Here is a 23471-nt window from a genome sequence, read left to right as displayed (position 1 = left end):
AAAGCTTAAAACACTGTCATTTATTAATATGAACTGGAAACAGTGCAGAAGCCACTGTCACTTACTAATTTTTTTCCAATTTGCATATTAGTCTGGTTGCAACATAAATCAACCTTATTACATCACAGCTTGAGAGAGACAGTCAAGTATCAAAACAATTAAACTAAACAGGGAGTACTTAGCTCATTATGCACTGTCAAACACATTTTTGCCTGTATGTACTTTCAAATGTATTTTTGTCTGTATCCTTACAGTTTGTCCAAAGTGCCCATAGATAGTAGAATCAGATTTCTGAAGTACCTATCAATGAGAATAAACTTTCAGTTTAAAGATAGTCTTATTTAAATACTCTCAATGTTCCAACCTGTAATTTCTATTTTAAATTTATTGTCCCTCACAGAGCAGCAGCAATCTCTTTGGGTCAACTCAGCTGTGACACAGCCTTCACCAACACTTGACCTCGGGAGTTGAGTCAGCAAGCAGGTGCTCTCTGCTATAAGCCACTGACGACAACTCAGCGTGGAAGGAGGAAGACGGAATAAGAGCACTCCAAGCCATTCCCTCCTTATGTAAGCAGCACTGTGCCTCATGGCAGCCTGCAGTTCTCTCTGCAAGGCGCAGATGGACTCATTCAGCTGTGAATGCAGCACAGCCTTATTAGATCTCTAATAACCTCCTCGCATCTGACTGAGGGGACACTGTGAATAAAGCGCTCAAGCTTGTGAAATTTGTGGATGAAAATTTGTCACTGAAGTTAAATGGCAGCTGGCAAGCCTAGGGACAAAAGGGTCTGACCCTATCAAAACCTATTTACTAATTTATGAGTGAAAAGAAAGTGGTAGGACAAGAGAACAAAACAGGGATGGCAACACTGACATTTCCTCATACTACACTTGAACTCATAGAACGCAAATGAATCATTAAAACATTTTGCCTGGTTCTGCAATCATAAAAGAAACAGTTTACTTTAAATTTAGCTCAGTACTCTTAAACCAAAATAGAAGTCATTCCTCGTGACTTCTGATGGGAAGAGAAGGGGAGAGACTAACTCTCAGTCCACGTATCAAATCAAAGACCAGAAATCAATCAAGATTGGCTTGTATAAGACAAGGTAGTTTTATTATGTTTTGGTCAACACACAATCAGGAATGCAAAGTACTACCAGTCCAGACACTTAGCATCCAGGAGTGCACTGCTGGGATGGACATCCAGGGGCCAATCACTCAGCATGTGCCAACATAAAGCAGCTGCACTCCTTTCAGGAGCAGACGATTCCAGACATTGCACAGCTACATTAATGCACTGCAGAGAAGTCTGACAAGGACATGGAATTAACAGCTCCATCATAGCTGGTTAGATACTAAATGGATTGCACTGGGTCTGGCTGGGATGGAGTCAACTTCCTTCCTATCAGCTGTGTTTAAAATCTGTGATTAAAGGCAAACATTTGCCTTTGCATCACTTGATTGGGCTTTTTTGTTGGATGGTGATTCAGCTGGCTTGAGGGGATTTTTGTTTTGGTTGGGGGTTTTTACCTTTTTCTTTTTTAAAACTTTATTTACTAAACTGTCTTCATCTCAACCTACAAGCCTTTTCTTGCTCTTGCCATTCCTGTTCTCTCTCTCACCCTACTGCAAGAGAAAGTGAGTAAGTGGCTGGAGCGTGTTTCATGGCTGGCCAAGGACAACCCACCACACAGATACACCATCTGCATCATCCTAATCTACACAGATAACTGAAAATATTGGCATTTCCCTAACCAACTTCAACAGCTTCATCTGCCATTCAGGTAAATACTGTCGTATTTATTGTTAAATACTCCAAAACAGGAGTTACACTTTTTTCCCACAGTTGCATATGAATATACTAAGCCACCGTTTTTCAGCTGTTTGTTTTTACACGATTTGGGTATCTCCTGGTTGAGACCATGACCCTTAGCTGTGCCCAGCCACGACAGCGTTAACAGAAACTTCTGAATGAAGTCAATGATTTACTACATGATCATCCTTCTCCCAGGGAGTGAACAAAATCCAACTGCAGCAAAAAACCTCATAAGAAAGACACGAGAGGTCTCAAATAGAAACTTTGATTATATCTGGAAGCACTTAATGCATATGAATACATGAGGTATGAAGGTATCAGCACAAGTGCAACAGGGAATAAGATTTCTGCAATTGGTAGAAAGCTACAGAGAAGGGACAGAACAAGGGCTGAAGTTATCACAGAGACAGAACTTAAACACAAGTCATTCAACTGCATAATAACTTGGGAAAAGACACACACATTTCAAGTATAGTGAGGATCTAATGTGGAATTTAAGCACACCAGTGTGATCCAAGTTTATCATCATCTCCCTAAGACCCAACACATCCCTCGTAAATAACCACAGATTTTCTTCCTGCAGAATAGTGAGATGGCCAAACAACAGTATTGCTATTAAAATCTAACGATTATCTTTTCTAAGGCAAAAGTTTGGGCAGTTGTCCTTCTGCATGTTTTAAAAAGGAATTACCTATACCTATTCTATTTAAAAGATTTAGAGCACATCACATAAGCAGTACCTCAACCTCTTAATTCTTGCCTGTAAGACATGACTCCCCTATTTTCTTCTTGTCACTCAAAGGTCACCACATAAAACCCTAATACACAACTACTAAAATAATCTACATAACAAAAGTTTGGTAAGACTTCACTGGGGAGTTCAAGTTTCAATTTTTTTCAGTAATACAAAAGTGGAATGTAAAGCCTCCAAACTGACCTTCTCCTAATTCAATACACTCACACTATAAATGATGCAAACAAAATACAGCCAGCTCTGCAGAGCTACGTCATCTTTTCTTTTTCTCAGCTTTGTGTATTTAATATTTAGCATTCTTCATATGTGAAATCTGTTACAATTCAGGCCTCCTGAAGGCACGATATACTCAAGTTTTAACTGCACTCATAAAAGAATTCAGCTCAAACTTGCACAAAAGTGGCCTTCGGGTTTAATATGTGACATACACTCTAGGCTTAAAAAACGCTTCAGTATGTCCTGAAATATTTCATTTTGTTGTTCAAAGAATTCTCCTCTGCTATCTGAAAGAGATCTCATAGTCATGAAGGTCAAAACTGCTCATTTCATGTTGCTGCTATTCACTGACAAACATCACAGGTACAATAGAAAGAACGTCTCTAGGGAAGAAGACTCCACAACTTCCTTCTGTAACCAACGCCAGTGCTCAGTCACCCACACACTGGAAAAGTGTTCCCTTATGCTCAGACAGAACCTCCCATTTTTTGGTTTGTGCCCAGAGAAGTCAATTTGAACACTTCAATTGAGATTAAAAAAAAAAAAAAAAGAAAGAAATCATTGCAAAATGGTTTTGGGGAAACACTACAATGCCAAAAAAAGGTTATCTTAGAATAGCAGCTATTGAGGTCACAATATTATTTTGACTGTTGTTGCCTAGAGTTCATTTTTTTTATCCAACATATTTAATTTTCCTAGAACAAAGAACTTGTTCTAGTCTTTGACACGCATGGCAGTCGAAGAAGTCTAAAGGAAGCTGTGTAACATTACTGATTCACCTTTATTTTCTCTCAAAGATGCATTACCAGAAACATACAGACTGTACAACTACAGAGCAACACTTTTCTTTCATGATACACATCAGCATAACAAGGCTGTAGGAATCCCAAGGACCACACTAAAAAAAGAACCTAAAAATGTACAACTTCCTAAGTAAAAGATATGAAATTTATTTTTGCAAACAGCTATTTTCTAAAAAAAACTCCTCCTGCTAAAAGCAGAGCCTATGCTTCAGTTGCACAACTAGTTTTCAAAGTTAGTCAGTCTGTATCTGAAAGGGACAAACAGCCAAACGACCTCAGAACATAAAATTCCTTAATTCAAGCTGTCCTGTTCAGCCGGAGCTTCCTCATTCATGACCTTCTTTTGTCACACAGAAGTGTAGGAAAAAACATGACACTTTCCAACACTGACTTTGCTGTTTTCCCAAACTACTGAAATCCCAAGGACCAAAGACACCAGAACCCACAAAATTTGCCTATATAGGAACAGTCACTGCAGTTACTGTTGTCTCTGAATCCTCATGGTAGCCCTGCACCCTGTGATACTAAACTGCTGTCTGCAAACTACCTCTGTGAAACGATTTCGTTAGTAAACGAGCAAATTTCTTTCAAAAGAAATAAATACGTGAAAAATACAGAATGTGATGAAACTCACATCAACTCTTGGCAGCCATACACACCTCCTACCATAGGAAGAACCTAAGATCAAGATCCAACTACAAGCAAAATGAACAGTTACTAGGAACTTTTTCTGGACAGTCTGTCCAGTTTTGATGTTTTTCTCATTCATGCATCGTGCCATTACTACAGGAGCTTACGCATGTATGACATGTGTAATCTTTCAAGAACTACTAGAGAATTAAGTAGATCTTTGTGTTCAAGTAAACTTTTAAAATGCCCAAACCTACAACCTCCAAATTATAATAGCAGAAATTCTTTGGGACTGTCTTTATATGCGTATTCCTTAGTGATCAAAAGCTGAGATAAATGGCCCCAACAGAAGCAACAACAAAAAAACCCCAAAACAAAACAAAAAACCAAAACAACAACAAAAAAACCCCACTTCTGACAGGAACCTGTGGCCCATTTAGCTTTCCATACTGTAGAAAACATTTTATCCAACTTCCCAACATTCACCTAACAGCACAGTAATTCTTTTTTGCCTGTCAGCACACTTCAATCCTACAAAAAAAAATATTCCACAGAAGGCTCACCTACACATTCCCCTTGCAGAGCCAGAGCTCATCTGCAAGCACTGGGAAAACCAGACATTCTAAATATATACTGAAAATATTAACTGACTTTTTATGACTGAAATAACCACAGTATTCAGATGCTTTATGAAATCTCATTCTGTTCTACCTATTGAAAACAATATAACCCCCCCCAAAATCTACTGCTAAGTGCTTGTGCTGAAGGAGAAGCCACAGATAAGGGTTTCAGGCCTACCTGAAACACAGTATTTTTGCAGTTTGTGGGCCTTAATGAGATACTGCTCACAGAACCCCAGTAACATCAGCAGAAATGAACTGCACAAAAGAGCCATAAAACTCACCATCTACCAACTACTGTCAGAAAAACCCCCATCAAACCAATCCTGCCCTGAAGTACTGTCCAGTCATCGACAAACAGTAAAACGCAATCAAAAATTTTTAAATAGAAGACTAATATATGTTCGGGAAGGAAAACCAGGGTTTTTTGGTGTTTTCTGTTTGTTTCTTTTTTTACACATATACTCACAAAGAAAACAACTACAAGGATGTTTTTTAAGGCCCCAAAAAATTAAAAAAAAAAAAAAAAAAAAAAGAACAACTTTCTCCTTGAAAATCAGAGAACTGGACGAGTTAAACCTCATTTTCCATTTGTTTATCATCCTTCATGCGAAGCTAGTGTGGCCGGCGGGAGGAGGTGAGGGAAAAGAGCGGCGGAAGGAGCCGGAGCCTTCCCGTCCTGCCGGCCGCCAGGCGGCCCGGGCTCTTCCCCAGGCCCTTCCCGCCGGCCCGGCGCCGGGACCGCATCGCGGGAGGAGGAGGAGAGCGAGGAGGAGGACGGCCAGGGCCGAGAACCCTCCTCCAGCGGCCTCCACAGCCACGGCCCTGCTTCGCGGGCAGGAGGCAGCGGGACGAGGCCCGCCCCGGCCCCGCTCCGCCGCTGCCCGCCCGGTATCATTCCGCAGGGCCGGGCCCGACTCCCTCCCCTCTCCTCTCCTCCCCTCCGCCCGCCCGCCTGTACCCTCGCACAATAGACCCGGCCTTCCTCCCCCATATCCGGGGACTATATGCGCAGCCCGCGGAGGCTTCTCGCCTCCCACCCCCGGGCGCGGGTCGCGCCCGCCCGGCCGCACTCGTTACCTGCCTCGGCGCCGGGCTCGCCACTCTCCCCGCCGGGCTCGGGGGGCCGCCCCCTCGGCATGGCCGCCCCCTCCTCCCCGTCCCTCCCGCCCCCCTGGCGCACGCACACACAGACACTTGGAACGGCGGAGGGGGGGAAGGAGGGGCGGGGACGAGCGGGCGGGTCCGGCCCTATACAGGGTTGGCGGGGGCGGCCGGCGGCGCTCCCGGCGGGGGCACGGGCGGGGGGCGAGCGGGGCGGCGGCGAACTCACGGCAGGGCCGGGCGGGCGGGCGGGCGGGGGGCACGGGCGGGTGAGGGGCGGCGGCGGCGGCACACAGTGCGCATGCGGCCGCGGTCGGGGGGGGCGCAGGTCGGTACATCCGGGTGTGGCGGCGGGCGGGGCCGGGATGGCGTCCGGCGGAGCTGGAGTGTGGTGGAGATGGAGCCGGCGCCGGATGGGGTGTCCGCGGCTCCCGAGCACCGGGGCCGGCACGCCGGGTCTGCCTGCGTGTGGCTCCAGCAGGAGCGTCCCACCCGGACGCGTTGCTGTGTCACCTGCTCTATGTGACCCTGCGTTGGCAGGAGGGTTGGACTTGGATGATCTCCAGAGGGCATTCCAACGCTAACAGTTCTGTGGTTTTGTGGGGGCTGGAGTCTCGCTTTCACAGCCCCGAAGCTGGCGGGGCTCGGCCAAAGGCGCGTGGTTGATGGCCTGAAGTTGTGTCGGGAGGATTAGTTTGGATACTAGGAAAAGATTTTTCACCCAGAGGGTGGTTGGGCGCTGGAGCAGGCTCCACAGGGAAGTGGTCACAGCACAAGTCTGACAGAATTCAAAAAGCATTTGGATGATACTCTCGGGCATAGAGTGTGACTCTTGGGGATGGTCCTGTGCAGGCCAGGAGTTGAACTCCATGATCTTTCCAAGTCAGCATATCCTATGATTTTGTACCTTGGAGCAGATTGTTCTTGCCATCCCCTCCTGCATCCTCCCTGAATTACTTTTTTTTTAGGCTGAGGTGTGCATAATGTGAGCATGTGGGGCTTGCCTGGTGCCCAGGAACACATTTTCCTCCAGGGCAGGCATGATTTGCTGCTGCTGAAGGTTTGGCTGTGCCCTGCCCAAGCTCTGCTGCCTGAACCGTGTGCTGACTGGAGAGATCATAGAATCAGAGAGCAGTTTGAGTTGGAAAGGACCTTGAGAATAAGCCTCTGACATGGGCAGGGACACCTCCCACTAGCCCAGGTTGCTCGAAGCCCCATCCAACCTGGCCTTGAGCACCTCCAGTGATGGGGCATCCAAGCATCTTCAGACACCTTGTTCCAGTGCCTCACCACCCTCACAGTTAAGAATTTCTTCTAATCTAATCTAATCTAAATCTAACCTACTTCAGTTTTAAGACATTCCCCCTTGTTCCGTCATTTCCTGCCAGAAGACCCTCTCTAGATCTTGACGAGGGTTGTCATAAAAGATCACTGGTTTGTTTAATAGTGATTTTTGGGTGTCATAAGCCATAACGTTTGATTCTGTCCATTGTAACTTGTGTGCAGTGGAAGTGTGCTCACTGGAAAGATATTAATAAAGTGGTATGTGCTTTATTGACAGATTGTTCAGCACTTCATAGATTTCATTGCCTCCAAAGACACCTCTCCATGTCATCTTTGAATTCATAGTTTCAGCTTCTAAGATTAGGTTTTTATTACATGTCTTTCTTACTAAATAAAAATACAAAATACTTTTGATGTGTGACTTGATTAATCTTTTTTGTTATGTCAATAGTTTGACATATTTAAAATTCTAAAGCTTTCTCTGAGTTACATTTTCTTTCTGCACCTTTTAATTTTTAAATGCCCTTTTAAAAAGGGTATATTTCTGTACAGAGGGAAATGCTATGAGAATACTGCCTGCAGTGATAAAACCATCTTTTCTGGGTTTTTTTGGCTACTCAAGTCTAACACCCAAGGATTGATCCAGAGCCCGTTCCCACTGAAGCAGGTTGCTGCTGCTTAGTTGCAAAACTGTTAAAATGCTCAAGTTGCTTTCCAGGATATCCCTTCTTTCTCCCCCATCCCATACACCAGCACATGACCAGTTTCTTAATTACAAACTATATAGTATTTCAGTAGCCTGTATTATAACACATTTAATATGATGTAGTCTTATCAAGCTGGATGATCCCGTCCTCATTTATTACATTTATTACTTTACTGTTACTTTCTACAGTCTCTGCAAATAGTATTAATCAGGTACTTCAGATTCCTGATCAAAAAAATAGGGCAAGCTGGGTACTAATACCTGTAAACTCTAGTAACAAAGCATTACTTAGTAATTTTATCATCCTTGAATGTTATTATCACTTTGTTAATTCATTTATCTTGTTCTGTTGCAAATGAGTGTGTGTTTGTGCGTGTGTGGGGGGGTTCTTAAGTTAGAGCCTTTTAGATAACTAATTAAATTACATCTAAACGCTTGCCTTAAGCTAACAAATTTAATATCAAAGAATGAAATCAGATTTTTGGAATGCAAGGTTTCATTTCTTCCTGAAGGCTAAGGTTGGGTGAGGAATATTTAGATAATTTCGCATTCTATCCACGACTAAAAAGTGTACTGTTTTTAATTTTCTCTACAGAAATGCAGCATTGGCATATAAATATGTAAAGGAGCACTGAAGCCGGTGTGACTATTGCCTGGGGCTCCTGTGAGCTGACTTCTCGCTACAGCCCAGTTACATGCAGGGAAAAGGCAAAGAACAGCAGTGGCCTCTGGTGGCTGTAGGATAGTTCTGTGCCAAAAAATTAAGATCGCCCGTCGCTTTAGCAGTGAACTGCAGCCTACAAGTACATGACACAAGGTGACAGCTTTTTACATGATTTCAGGGACGGGACTCAAACCCGAAGAAATCAAACCGAATCAGGATCTAGAAAGACTTTGCACACGCTCGGTATTTTGCGTACTTATCCTGATTTTGTTCTAACTTTGTTATAAGGATTACCTGGGAGGTTTGGAGGTTTTTCGGGGAGTTTTTTTGAGGTCTTCTGCATTAGGATTAAGAACTTAGAATCTTGAGTTTATTTTCAGTTTTGAAAAGAACTGATGCACACTTTACAGGAATGTAAATGGAATTGTATGTGCAGGCAACTTCTGTCTGTACTGATACTAATGAAAATTCATTTTTGAAGTCTAACACAAAAGCCAACTTTCATTTCTACTTTAGTTTTTCAGCATTGTTGTTCCCTGCTCGTCTTTCAGTGTTCAGCAGCAGTACATACAATTGTGGTTAATTTTGTGCTGCGAAAGTCTGTTCATCATTTGTTTCAAGTTTACATGGTGTGTTTGTCATTGCCTATCAGTCTTCTAAGACTTCTGCATCACACTCATTCTGTGCAAAACTAGCTCTGCATAAAAGTAGAAAAGACATCATAAGCCTCAAGAAGCTTGGGATACTGGGACACAAGTAGTTTATGAAGAGTATATGGAAAAGGTGTTGAAGAATATAGGAAATTTTTATTAATAAGGAAATTCAGTGGTATATTATACGCCTAACTTTACAGAAATTTTCAATCTATTGAAGCTGTTTAATCTCTGTGTAATTTTCTTTCTTTGTCTGTGTAATTGGCACAATATTTTTCGTCTGCACTTTCCAGCTTCTGGAAGAAAGGCACTGCATGCATTGGTAAAACCTTTGTGCTACTTCTATTGTCTGGATTTGCAGAGGTGCTGATATTTCAAAATATTTTAAAATTGTTGTATTTTGTACATCATAAACTGACCTATTACAGTCTTTCTCTAAAGTCTGTGGCATTACTCCAGAGTTACTACACAGGAAACTTCTCACTTTTGGGGTGTGCTGCCCTAGCATTGAAACCCAGTGCCTTCTCAGGTGAGAGCCTAATAGACTATTACTCATGCTTTGCTGTCCCTGCGAAGGAAACATGGATCTGTTCCCCAAATGGAATCTGCAATGTAAGACAAAGAGTGCAAGATGGTTAGCCTTTAACTCTTTCTATCATTAATTTTATCTGGTATCACTAATTTCTAGGAAGAAAAACAGCTATAGTGTCATACCTTAAAATATGCAGCATTAAAAGTTATGCTTATTTTATACCTATGGATAAAATATAGTGACAGAGGGAGTAAGGTTAACACAAGGCCACAGAACAAATTGAATTATAGGTTTTACTACCAACTAGTGGTACAAGATGTGCTGCTAAATTTTAAGGCAAACTAATGTAATCCAGTGAACCATTTCAGTACAGCTAATTACTAAGTAGGGTACTATTTACAGTTTCAGTTGTCTGTCCATGTTTCCCAGGCTGGGGCAGTACGGTACTTTCCCTGTGTTAAAGCCGTAGATGTGTAGTACTCCAGAGTGGAAAATCCCTCCACGTTTTTTTAAAATCATGACATTTAAATAAGTATAACACTTTCTGAACTCCCGTGTTTTCGCTTTTGCATGTCTGAATACTTGTGAACTAGAAACAAACATACTTTTAATGAATTTATTTTTGTGTGTCGTGGTTTGACTTTAGGCACTGATATTTTAAGAAAAAAAAAATTGCGATTTTCCCAGAATGGTGGAAATGTTGATATACCAAAGTAGTTTTGTAGTTCTGTGCTCAGTCAGAAGTGAGAGGAATAAAGGCCATTGCAATATTCTGGATGCACAGTATAGCCAGGCCTCCATAGAAGGGTGTTTTGAGAGCTATACCCTCAAATTTCACGCAATCATAGAATGGTTTGGGTTTCATGGGGCCTTAAAGATCATCTGGTTCTAATCCTGCTACCATGGGCAGGGAAACCTTCCACTAGGCCAGGTTGCCCCAAGCCCCATCTGACCGGGCCTGAACACTGTATTTGCCAACTTTTGGCACAAAACAGTAAATGTACTGAAGACTGACTTACAGCTGTTGCCAAAATGAAATAAGCTGTCCTGGGAATAGCAGCTTTATGGTTAGAGGGCATAACCTGGAATAGAACCTGCAGTAATGTAAAAATGTCAGTAAAAGGCAACAGTCTTCCCTCATATTGCTATAATAGCAAAAGCTAGAATAGACCTGGTCTTTATATTTTAAATGTATGAAATTGTAAAATTATGTGCTGTGACAACTGCAGTATACATTTCGTATGAAGGATTTCACTAAAGAGGTAGTTTTCCAATCTTAACATATTAATTTCCAAGGAAAGATAAATGTTTTCTGCTTTACTCAGTTGGTTTGTTCATTTAGCAAAGAAAGGGTACCTCCTACGCTTTCTTGATTTCCTCTTGTGTGGCTAAATGACTTGGGTTTCCAGCACAGTCAACTATCTTGCTTCTAAAGGCACTATTCCAGTAGAAAATAATATTTTGACGAGAAACTAATACTCTGTAAAAAATCTAATGTTTACAGTCATTACAAGACAAACAAACGAAACAAACCAAAACATATATTTAATGAAGATTGAAAAGGTAAATGAAAATATTGTTAACCACTTGAATAATATCCATAAAAATCTCATTGGCAGCCATAAGGCTGCATCTGCAATTCAGTATTTGAAGAGAAGATTTGATTTAGTGAGGTAGTATACTGTTGTACTATAGTATATTGTGATAGTACAGCTAGCTGTATTAAAGGTGAAATCTTAGTCTATTTTGAGACCAGAACAGCTAATCAAATCAGAACAGCACTGAGACCAACAGCTTCTTTTAATATTTGCTACTGAACTTAGATATCTTATGTCTGTGTGACTTTCACCTTCTGCCATCTGGGCACTAACTCAAACGGATCATCTAAAGGATAGAAATTACATTTGTTGGTGGTGTTGGAGTTCTAATTGGATTCCTATGAATTCCTACAGAATTGATATCTAGGCTGGATCCTACACTGGGATTTAAAGTCTCATTCCACGTATAAAAACAAACACAGATATCATTTTCTTGTGCAGCTTTCCTAAGTGTGCAATTACTATCATATTGATCAGTCTAAAGCTCTATGACCAGAACTGTCTCTTTTCTATTCTGTTTGATTCTCCCATTTTTCTTCCATTTATGTAATGTATGCCCTGTGATGCAGTATCTCCATTGGCTGAACTGCATTTTCTGTTTGCAGGTGTAACATGCCTGGAAGATGTTCCAATCCTTCAAATACAACCTGCTGATCTTCCAGCAGCCTTGCTGCACGGATGCCACAGTCTATCATTTGCTCTAAGTAGTATCAAGTGTTGTTTTTTTTAAATTTTTGAGTCTGTTTAAATCATTTGTCAGAAATCTCCAATAAGTTTCATGATTTCTTTCAATGACATTAGTTTTCATGTTGACTGTACTACCTGAAATTGCAGCCTTATACTTTCTCTTTATAGTTTGCAAGTCTTTTTTTTTGGGGGGGGGAGGGTATTATTAAATGATTCTTGTGGGTTTATGATCATGCATTGTATAATCTTAATCTATCTTGTGCTTTCAATTTTGCTCTCTATTCGCAAGTCATAATATAGGAGTCTTCATAACCCTCTAGGTTCACTGATGCCTTACTGTGTAGTTAGCATTTAATTTCCTGTTTGTATGCTGCCTCATCTTGATGTCTTATGATAGGCTGAGGTTAATGTTTTCTGTTTTATGTTGCTTTTTTCCCCCCTTCCTTTTCCTCCTCTCCTTTTCCCTCTCATTTTTCCTTTTCCGTTGACTACAAGTTTTGGCATGATAATTTCTTCTGCTGCAAGTGTATGACCCCAAACAGAAGGTCTGTCCATCATCTTATTTTTTCTTCAGAGTACGCCATGAGCAAGTTTATGTGATCTTGTAATTTGCTTGTCTTTTTTGCTCTGTATTGGTTTTTGGTGGTTTTGGTGTTGGGGGTGGGTTCTTGGGCAGGCTTTTTGCTGTCTTTTTGTTACTTTCATCTGTTACATGCCAAATTATCTTTGAGACTGCTCTGTTGAAGAGTTGCTGTCCATAATGCATTTGTCTGTATCTCTTCATGATGTTAACATGAAGCTTTTGCTCATTTTTGTTGAATCTCCCGCAGTTTCATTCCTATTTCTAATCTATGACTATTTTAATCCAACAATTATAGAATTCAGATACCTTATCTAATTGAGAATTGTATTAGTCTCCCCCAAATTCTTGACTTCAGTTGTTTGGTTTTCTTAAAAAAACCTTTTCATTAGTTCTTGAAAGAATGTAAAATCCAAGAAGGCCTCTGAAAGTATGAACTGCCCTGGTCTTCTCTTTGTATATGGAGATGCTGCTGGAATATATAGTAGTCTTTACAAGTAGTGACCAAGATATGCCTTTTCAAATGCATTCCTACATCCACTTTGTTGTAAGAACAACGCCGAGTTATTAAACGAATTGGCTTTGTGCCTGCAACGAGTTCATGATTTCTCATATATGCAAGAGTAAACTTATTCCTGACATGTTCGTTTCAAATGTTGAAAGAAAGAGTACAGAGTCAGAACCTCATTCTGCCCTCCACAGATAAAGGCTCCTACTGCAGAGCAGTTTCAGAAATAGGGCTTTACATTCCTAGACATTACACTTTACATATTTTTTTTCACTATGAAGACTCTGTTAGGAAAATCAATCTTTTTACATTAAGGATATTTTTAAGAGGAAAAAAAATCTTTGTGTTTGGACACTACTTGTATTTGCTCAAATCTATTGTATTTCCCTGTATTTGGACATGCTACTGAGCCCTGGTATCTGAATATTGCATAGACCATAAAAGCTTGACAACTCAAGTACACAGGAATTGTTTTTCCCCAAAAATTTTTACTGGAAACAAACTTACAGACTTCAGAGCTAGACTATACATAGGAATCACCCTGAAATAGGAATTTAGGCTAAACACTTTGATCCTAAGGAAGAAAAAAGCTTTTCAGCTTCATTCAGGAAGGGAGAGATCTTAGATTCTGTAACCAGTAATCCATTCTTTATTTAGAGGCTGAAGGATATTTATCATTTCACATGCATATGTTTTTGCTGCTTTTTGATGGGAGCCCCCCACACTATATCACACATGGAGGTATTTGGTAATATAAATGAGCCCACGGTGAGAAAACACGAAAAGAAGTAAGTATGTGCTTGAAGGGAAGGTGAGAAAGGAAACAATTATACTTCCTTGAACAATAGAAATATGTTGCATTTATTAGAAAGTCTGATATAAATATTCCTGTCTTAAACTTAACCCTAAACTTTTCTAGGTCAATATAAGCATCTGAATGTTCATGCTCATAGTCTTGTAATTTTGGAAACTCGTGGGATAGCAAACAATACAATATAATTGTTTTGTGTTTTTACAGTGTTAATTCACGTGAAGGAGAATTACTTGTACAGAGTACTTCTGAGGATGTAGCTGCACCTTGTGAAATATTTGGTGGCTGTTCTCACTTAGAAATTCTCTGGCTACCACTCCCTCGCTCATTTCTCCTCTCTCTGCAGCTCATCACCCTGGGCTGCACCAGCACAATTGTCTGGGAGGGCACACCATACTTGAAATAGATTATGGAAACAACCCCATTTTAAAAGATATATATTGTTATGCTTTTTTGCAAGCACAATAATACCGGTGCCAACACAAATGCCGTCCCCTCGGCCAGATATTAAAGCTGCAAAAATGAGGGCGTCAGATTTACCAGGATTTGGAAACATTGCTTTGATATGAGTGGTTCCTGAGGGAACTGGGCTTCTGGCACTTAAAATCAGGAGTGTCATGAGTGAGCTTGTGCTGAGAAAGCCAGTAGCTTCAGAAGAGCATGTGGGTTTGAAATGGAACCTGTGGTACTGATAATGCTATGGGATTTCAGATGCATCAATCAAAGCAGAGAAAAATCAAATAGGCTGCCAGTTAAAGAACAAAATGTGGCAAAGTGTTTAAATTCTAAGATACATGATGAGGGAAGCAAGGTCACCGCCATGTTGGAAGCATGGGTCCAGCACATCCTGCTTATGAAGAAAAGTGTGGGAAAAGCAAGAGAAAATCCACATAGCTAAGGAGCAAGTGACAAGCGTAACGAAAGCAAGGAGACGCTCTTCAAAAAACTGATGTTTCTATTAAAAAAATAGAAAAAAATTTATATTCTGTCAGGTAACATGTAAAAGAAGACAAGAAGAATTCAGAGGAGCATCTAGCAGAAGGATTCAAAAGTAGCAATAAATCTTTCTTCAAATATAAGAAAGTAAGAAAGTAAACCAACATTTGAAGGACCAGGATGGCAACTGTGGTATGAGAAGAGCACTCAGGGGAGGGTTAGGCCATCACAGAGGAGCTACATTAATTATTTTCATCAGCACTTAATGCACAAGAAATGGGGCAGGTTCTGACCTAAAGTTGTCTTTGTGAGAGACTCTTCAGAGGACCCACATGAAAGGGAAGTGGCTACAGAAGACCACACATGGGACAAATGGCACACACAAAGAGCAGCATATTACCAGCAAAAGATGTGTTCATGAGAGAGTTCAAGAGGAATTAAAGACTAAAAGAGATTAATGATTCCCCAAACATGATAGTGGTAACTTTCTCAAAGCTGCCTTGGTACCCAAGGACAACTGAAAGTCTGAAGCCAACTTTTTACAAAATTTTGGGAAGAGACCTGGGAACTACAAAGCTTTTAAGCATTTTTAAAGCATGACATCTATACCATGCAGATTAGCTATCAAGACCAGAGTTACTGAATATGTTGATAAAATGATCTCTTTGTTGGCTTTTCTGAAGTCGTATCAACAGTTATGTGGCTTACTTAGTTTTTCCAACAGGCTTTTGAGAAGTGTCTTATTAGAGACTTTTAGGGAAACTTTGCACCACTCCATGAGAGGAAAGACCCTTACATAGTTAAATAGTGAGAAGACAGGAATAAATGGTCAGTTTTCACAGTAGAAGGTGGTGACGGATGAGTTCTGCATGATCTATGCTAGGGCCTTTGCTGTTCAACATGGTTATAAATTACTCTAAAAAGCACATTAGCAGTGAGGTAATCAAGTTTGATGATATCAATTTATTCAGGGTACTAAAACTTGGTGACTGAGCAATAAAATGACAGCTGAAATTCAGTGTAGATAAATGTTCGGTGATGTACATAAAGAGAAGAAATCCTAATTTCACTTACATGAGCTGACTGGAATGAGAGTTGGGAGTTATGATAGATAGTCACACAGAAACTTCAGTGTTCTGTAGTGTTCAAAAGAGTAAATCAAATATTAGGAGCCATTAGGAGAAGAATGAAGAACAGAAGAGAGACTGTCGCTCTGCCATAATGTTAATCTGTGGGTTTGCCCTATCTGTAGCATGTTGAGCAGTTCTGGTCTTGACCTTCCCTACCACCTCAAAAAAGTACAAAACATTTAGTCAAGGCCAACAAGGATGATCAGAGATATAGAATAACTTCCATATTAGAAATTACTTAAGCCACAAATAATTATAAATATAATAAAAAAAGACAGTTGAAGGAAAAGTCAAAGTGTAAAACCCATAGAAATAGGGAAATAGAGATAGTAAGATACTAAACAGAATACCTCTTGAAAGCGCCCTGAGGGCATCCAAGGACTTGAGGAATGCCGCTCAGCAGTTCTGTGCACAGAGATTTGGCAAAGCGTATGACCACAATTCAACGCTAAATACTGGACTGAAGAATTTTTTTTTTAATCAAATACAATTATTTTGATACTCATTTATATTTTCAGGTTTTCAGCTATTGTATGTTTTAACTCATTTAGCTATTTTGTTGAAATGCAAATTACAAGCACAGATATTTTAATATATTTCAGACTCCAACTACACATGAAGCTTTCTGGGACCTTCTGGGATTCTAAACTAAATGAAACCCACACTAAGTTCCAATTGATATCAGGAGGACAGCTATTTGAATTAATTTTTCTCTATAATCTTTATCAGTATCTGAAGAATACACCAGCCCAAAAGTACATCAGTCAGCCTCATATCAGTTGTTTATTTTAATATTCTTCCTTATTTAAATAATGAAAATAAACCAATTGTTCATCTACTTTCTATCTTAAAACCCCATAGGACTGAGACAACCAGGTAGTTTCCAACCAGTTTACAACTGCTGGTCTAATGGAGACCAATAGTAGCTGAATTGCAGTGGGCTGTGGTTAAAACCACTGCAGGTGTTCTACTTAATGAAGTGTTAGTTAGGTGGTGGATGACCATAAAATGCTGGGGTCGTGGCTTGTCAGTATAGGGGAAGGAAAGTGTAAATGCCGAGCTGTGTTACGTCAAAGAAAGACATCGAGGACTGCCCTTTACTGATGTCAGTTGTGGGATTTTTTTACATTAAGCATCTGCTGTCCTGGGACAAAATGTAGTTTCCAGTGTATATGTGGAAAGCGCTGTAAGTTGCTCATAGATCATGTACACTCATATTTATTTTATAAATGTTGTAACAGCAAAGGCAGATGGATTTGCTGAATTTTCAGAAGTGATACAGAAAACTATGGGGAAAATTCAGGGTCAAACCTCCAAACTTCCTGATTCTAAATTCTATTCAGAGGGGATGATGAGAAGAACAAGGTGTTAAATCATCCTAATTAAAAAGCAAACAACAATTTCATATGTAGGTCTTAGCAGATGAGCACTCAACAATAACAATTTTTGGGCTGCCAGTAATTTAAAACATTACTTATTTTATGAAGAGTATTTCCTGAATTGAGTAATATCATTTTTATGAGAAGAACAAATGATTTTGTAATAGCATATGTCTGGGTTCAGTTTCGAGATATGCAGTCAACTGCACAGAAACCTGAGGCCAACTTTCCATGGGGGAGGTTAGAACAACTGCAGGCTCATCTTCCATGGTAGTTATCTTCCTGGGCTGTCTAGGTTGTTGTCACTGAACTTCATCATTATTTTATTACCAAAGAAGTAACAAAAATATGTTATCATTTTTGTGGACACCTAGGTAGGAGATGGAAAATTATGGCAGTTTTTAAAGATCAGAGAAGTGTCAAAACATTAGAGTTGTGATTTAATACTTCATCATTAAAATGCCTGTTGCCTCCTATCCTCCTCCCCACTATTTTCATCTTTTTTTTCTTGTTAATATTTGTTCTTTGCTCACTGGCATTGCACATCATATCAAGCTTGTCTATTCTTCTTCTGTTTCATGCACCCCATTGCAACACGTCTGTCATCATCCTACATACTTTTGCTTTCCCCAGCTCTCTTTTTTCACTCCTTGTGATTTGTCAGAGGTAAAACAAAGTAGAATCTTCAAAGACTTTGGAAGTTGTAATACCCTTCCACTTATGTCAGTGAGTATTGTCTGATTTTTCTAGAGTTTGTAACTTGGCAGAGTATGGCCTTTCTAAGGAAACTTGAGCAAGTGAAACTGCTGTTTTTCGGTTTCTTATTTCAAAGGTTGTAGATAACTGATTTTTTTAAATTAAATAACTGAGAGTTTATATGAAGTAAGCAAGATGTTATTCCCCATGTAATTCTTGAAAATCAAAAGTTCATCTGAAACACTGACTCTCTCTTATTACCTTTTATTTAATTCTGAAGATGACATTTATCCCAGAAAAGATGAGCCCAAACAATCAAGTTGAAAATGATTTTATAGTGGGAAAGGTTAGGCAATCTTAACAGCAGGTGTCAGTGTGAACTCTGCCTTTGTAATTAATGTTGAAGCCAATCTGATAAAGAAGTTTCAGCACCATCATGATATCCTCAGTTGTGGATCTTAAAAGCTCTTTTACTATTCAGAAGTGTTTTTCAATATTGTTCTTTCATGTGTCAACTAATTACAATATCTCGATCAGGCTATTTTTCTGTCTTATCAGCAATTTTCACTAGCAGCAGCACCATAATGAAAACCTTGAAATCACACCTCTGAAAGCAGCAACCATATATATATTTGATGTTATACAATATCGGTTATATTTTTTTACAGAAGAATGTGCTAAATAAGTGATGAGGTTGATTGAAAAGATAGACTAAACTAGAAAAAGAAACAAAATACAGTTTTGAAGAGATTTGAAGAACTGTATAGTCAGTGGAAAAAAAATGGTGTAGGAAGTCACTGAGGTATGTAGTAATAATAATCAATTGTCTGCAGAGCTGGCTGAACAAGTTGTAGGAGGTTAACGAAAGGAATTAAATTAGAAACACCTGGTAACTAGTAAAGTAAGGGGGTTTTAAGGTGGAAGAAATGAACACCTACTTTTATGACGAAATCCAGTTTTGTATTCCCTCTTCCCTTCTGCATTTAGGCAATACTTTTGTCCACCTATTTCTGTGCTAGATGTGAAAAGATATTTTCTGTTATTGAAGATCTTTGGAGTGCCTACCTATATTTCTTCTCCAGTACAGGTATTTCAGCTACTACACTGCTGGGATATTTAGTCTTAATTTTTTTCTCAGTAGAGAGGCGTAGAAATTTCTGTCAGCATGATTGTTTAACAGTGTGGTTTGTGTGAAAGCTGAGGCGTAATCACAGATCAGGCATCTGCAGGTTTATTCTATACTAGATGATGTGGGATAAAAATCTTAGTCAGACTAGAAGACATATGTAAGATAATTATTCCTTTAAAAGTTCTGATATACATATACATATATAAATATGTATATGCAGATGAGCAATGAGCAAGGCTGGAAGGCAGCCACGTTCTCCCAGCTGAAAATTCCCCTGGCACTGGGGGACTCAGCTGGCATGCAGCCTGCTTTACTGGCTCCTGCCCCACTCTGCTCCTGTGCCACAGAGCTGCAAGTACCTTGTCCTTCAGCTGTACTTGGTGTACATAAAGCAGCTTTCACTAGGATTTGGGGCAGTGTGAGTCTGTCCTGAGAACCAGTGATCCATAATTGCTTCCATCATTCAGCCCCCAAAAACTTTTCACCTTTTTGCCTGCATGTTTTGTATGGCTCCTGTGGTCTATTGCTGAGTGATTTTAGAATGGTAATATATTATTTTCGTGATCCCTGTAAGGTAGAAAAGCTCTGCTACCCCATCTTACACAAGGGGAATTAAAGCCGTGCTTTTTTTCTACTGACTTGAAATCTGTGTTTGAGTTCAAAGAACCAAATGGCTGAAGCTATGTCTATATGGCCTGGAGGAGCTAAAGTATCAACCAGTCCTGCTCTCTGCCTCTGATTTCTATTGTGGGAAGGCACCTTGATTTTCCAGAAGAAAATCAAAGTGATAGTCAACATGCAGACAGTCTCCAGGGTACTTTGACTCTGGCTCCAAGTATGAAAGCAGTGTAAATACATCAGAGATTTAAAAGCCAGAGCTATTACAGTAATTAGGTGCCCATAATTTCAGCACAGCATGATTAAATTTTATGAGATTTGGTCTTAAGAGTGGAATCCAAAGCCCAGAATTTTGGTACTAGACAAAGTTAGGATAACCCAAACCCATCATGTTCTGAGGAGCCATTTAAAATTATCTCAAAAGTACTGGAAATATCAAAGTTTGTCTGAAAATTCATTCTGTTTGGGACTTGCATGTCTATATCAAGACTGCAAGGTCAGTATCTAGAAGTCCTGTGAAAATAAGTACTTACAAGGAGGAAGGGAGCAAGTAAACTTTTGTTGTACTGTACCTTCTATCCTAGTGGTTAGAGCATTCAGCATGTAAATGGAAACCACTGGCCCTTCCACTTTGTCTCTCTTCAGCTGGAAGTATTTAAAATGATCATCTCTTTAGGGCTGCCTTTACAATTAGGGTACTTGGCTGTCTGCTTTGGGGCATCATCATCTTATTGCAGGCTTAAACAGATTGCATTGGAGGCAGACAGGAAGCATAATCCTGTAGCCTAACAGTTTAAACATTATAGACTGGGCTGTAAACAATTTGTCCAAAACAAGAGAGGAACTCTATACAGAAGCAAGAATTAGTACTCTGGTCTCTTGGCTTCCAGGACATTACTTGAAGTGGCAGGCACTCATTTCTGGTTACTTATAACACTGACTATTGGCATATTCTGTCTTTAAATGTAAGTCCAGTCTGAGTTGAAAAAAGCCTCATCCTTATGGATTTGATTATCAAAAGTGATTTTAAGTGAATGGAACTTCCTTGACTCGATCTTTTCTTAAGTATCCTCCTTGCCCTCAGCACTAGTGAGAAAGGGAGAGGAGTATGTCTATACTAGCAGACAAAACTGTTCCCAAGAATATTCCCAGGCACAGAAGTCAACTGGCATGGACTGACTTACAAGTACACCAGTAAACAAACACAGCCAGCCTCCAGAACAGGGTGGCTGGATGCAAATCCTTCAGTGGTAATGGTCTGTGGGATGTTGTAACGCTCAGACCATGTCTGGGAATTGCTTGGGAGACTGCTAGTTGGTACAGGCCAAAAGCATACCAGGGGCTGCTCTAATAGTTTCAGACCAGTCATATTCAGGTGTCTGGGAACACTCACAAGTACTGTTTAATTCACTGCCATAGACATAGCCTTAGGTTCATCTGTGTTTTCCACAACTCTTTTCAACAGTTCAAAGATGATAAAGACTTGTGATTATTGGTGAGAAAATATTTAAAATTAAATCCTGACTCAAATACCTGCTTTGTTGTGAACCTTTTCATTTTTGGGAAATACAAATTTACAGTTTGGTTCTGGACTTCCGGTCTTCTAGTATTTATCTTGTTAGAGTAATCAACCTTTTAATGTCTCATAGTAACTTAAAATAGCTTGAAGATGTCTACAGGTTTTGGAATTAATTCTGTGACCTCTAGGGCAAATAGAGGAGTAGACAACTAAATTTGAAGATGTAGTCTTCTGTGCAGAGTCTTCTCTCTCCAATATCTATTGTTTTTTTTGATAACAGTTACTTAGAAGATACTATAATTTTTAAACTATCATTACAGGGGCTTAATTTCAGGCACTGGATAGCATGTTATCTACAGTTGTCGTTAGTATCTGTAACTGAAAAGCATTATTTAGTTAAGTAATGGTAGTTGTCTGGCAGAGAATCGCAGAAAACAGATAGCTTTGAAAGACTTTCAGGTTTTGCAAAACACTGCTTCATTTTCTTGTGCAATTAATTGAGTAAAATTATAATTGTGTTCCATATTAACTTGATACATAAAAATTAAGGCAATGTTAAATCTTCTAATTCCTACTTCCTACTGATCACTAAATTAATTTGTTGTGCATTAGCTAAAAAGAAACAGATAATCTCCTCGAATTAAAAAATGTATTTGCAATCATATTACACATGAAAAATAACTGTTTAGCCTTTACATTGAATTTAATTAATTTTCCCAGTTCTTTCAGTCTTTGATTGAAAATCTTGTATGAGAGAGAAAAGAGTGAAGTTTTTACCCTATCATATATTCTTTTCTCTTAGAAAGGAAAATGAACTCAGCATAAAGAACACATAAAGAATTCAGCTTTTACCTGAACAAAATGGTTTCCTTTTTCTCCAAGTTATTTATTCATTCAAGTACCTTTATCTGGATTGCTCTTTATTTACAGAACTAATTTAAATCCCCTGATCCCACCAATGGTCAGACAAAAGTTTCTGTCACAGCCCTAATGCCCTTCATGAATCACTTTGTATTTTTGTATAAGTTTTTTTAAATCATGATGGTAAAGGGGGAAGGCCCTAAGAGGATCACTCTGAGAATCCCATGGTTGGTATGTTATCTTACATTTTTGTGATGAAGTTAGTTTGTATATTTCAAAGACAAAGATTTGCAGAAAATTAGCACATAAAACTGTGGTGAGGCAACATAAAGAAGTCAGAACAGAAAGCAAGTGGCAGCTTATACTACTAGCTTTTTGGTATCCAGCTAATAGAACAGATCTACAGCATTAGACAGTGTCATTGTTTATACAGGGTTGCATTTACTAAGAAAGAAAAAAGAGTAAGTATGAATTAATACAAGCATTTTCATTATAAAAGAAAATATGAAGCTAAATAAGCAAGCAGTAAAACCCATGATTCTTCAGTTATGCTATATTTTACCATCAGCTGAAAAAATATGATTTTAAAACTCTTCCTTCTCCTTTGTTTCAACACCACTAATTCATTTAAATCCTTCCTATTGCTACAAGTAGAATAGTCTCCATACTGTGACATGATATTCTAGTCCTATTCCAAAAAATTTTGAGACTATTAATATAAAGGTAGTGAAAAAAAGATATAAAATTATGTAGCAAACAAATCTAGGATGATTAGAAGAGTCAAGTTTTAGATGTTTTATTTAGATCTGACTTGTCATTGAAGCATCTATTTTAAAAATAAATGTCCATAAGTATGGGTTGAGACAATGTGATGCATGAACTTTTATTTTATTGCAATAAACATGCATAAATAAAATATTATGATTGCCAGTTTCACGAGCAAAGCAGTTCAATAAATAGATCTTTAGGACTGGGAGTGACTCAAGGTAAATAAATTTATTTGAAGTACACCATGAGCAGAAGAATGCAGTCAATGTCCTCAATGCATAAAATCCATGAAGTTTGGTATTTTCTTGCAGTCTTCAGACTCTGGGAATTGATATATCAAAGAAAATCACCAAATATATTAAAATCTTGATATAGAGATGAGTTTGCAGCACTAGAAATTTGTGTCAGTTATGTGTTGTCACATCTCAAACCATCTATATCTGCTCTCTGTTCTACTTACCTGG

The 23471-nt window shown here is 39.3% G+C and overlaps 1 protein-coding gene across 10 annotated transcripts in view; it reads right to left on the bottom strand.

Annotated features, from left to right (window-relative positions):
- ZNF236 (zinc finger protein 236) overlaps positions 1 to 6194 on the bottom strand; it is a 70809-nt gene extending 64615 nt beyond the window's left edge. For 4 of the 10 annotated variants that reach the window (XR_004357219.1, XM_032688653.1, XM_032688662.1 and 1 more), the window contains exon 1: positions 5925 to 6094. Coding sequence is in view for 7 of the 10 variants with exons in the window: in XM_032688653.1 (XP_032544544.1) it covers positions 5925 to 5985 (61 nt within the window). In the remaining 3 variants the exon portion in view is untranslated. Of the gene's footprint in view, positions 1 to 5423; positions 5626 to 5924; positions 6095 to 6177 lie in introns of those variants that run through there. The other 6 variants (XM_032688593.1, XM_032688601.1, XM_032688637.1 and 3 more) reach the window with 3 other exon arrangements.
- Between the last annotated feature and the right edge of the window lie 17277 nt (positions 6195 to 23471).

The sequence above is a fragment of the Chiroxiphia lanceolata genome, chromosome 1 (assembly GCF_009829145.1).
Source record: "Chiroxiphia lanceolata isolate bChiLan1 chromosome 1, bChiLan1.pri, whole genome shotgun sequence".
Classification (NCBI taxonomy): domain Eukaryota; kingdom Metazoa; phylum Chordata; class Aves; order Passeriformes; family Pipridae; genus Chiroxiphia; species Chiroxiphia lanceolata.
Note: the sequence above shows the minus strand (reverse complement) of the source record. Positions and strands in the feature narration are given on the sequence as shown.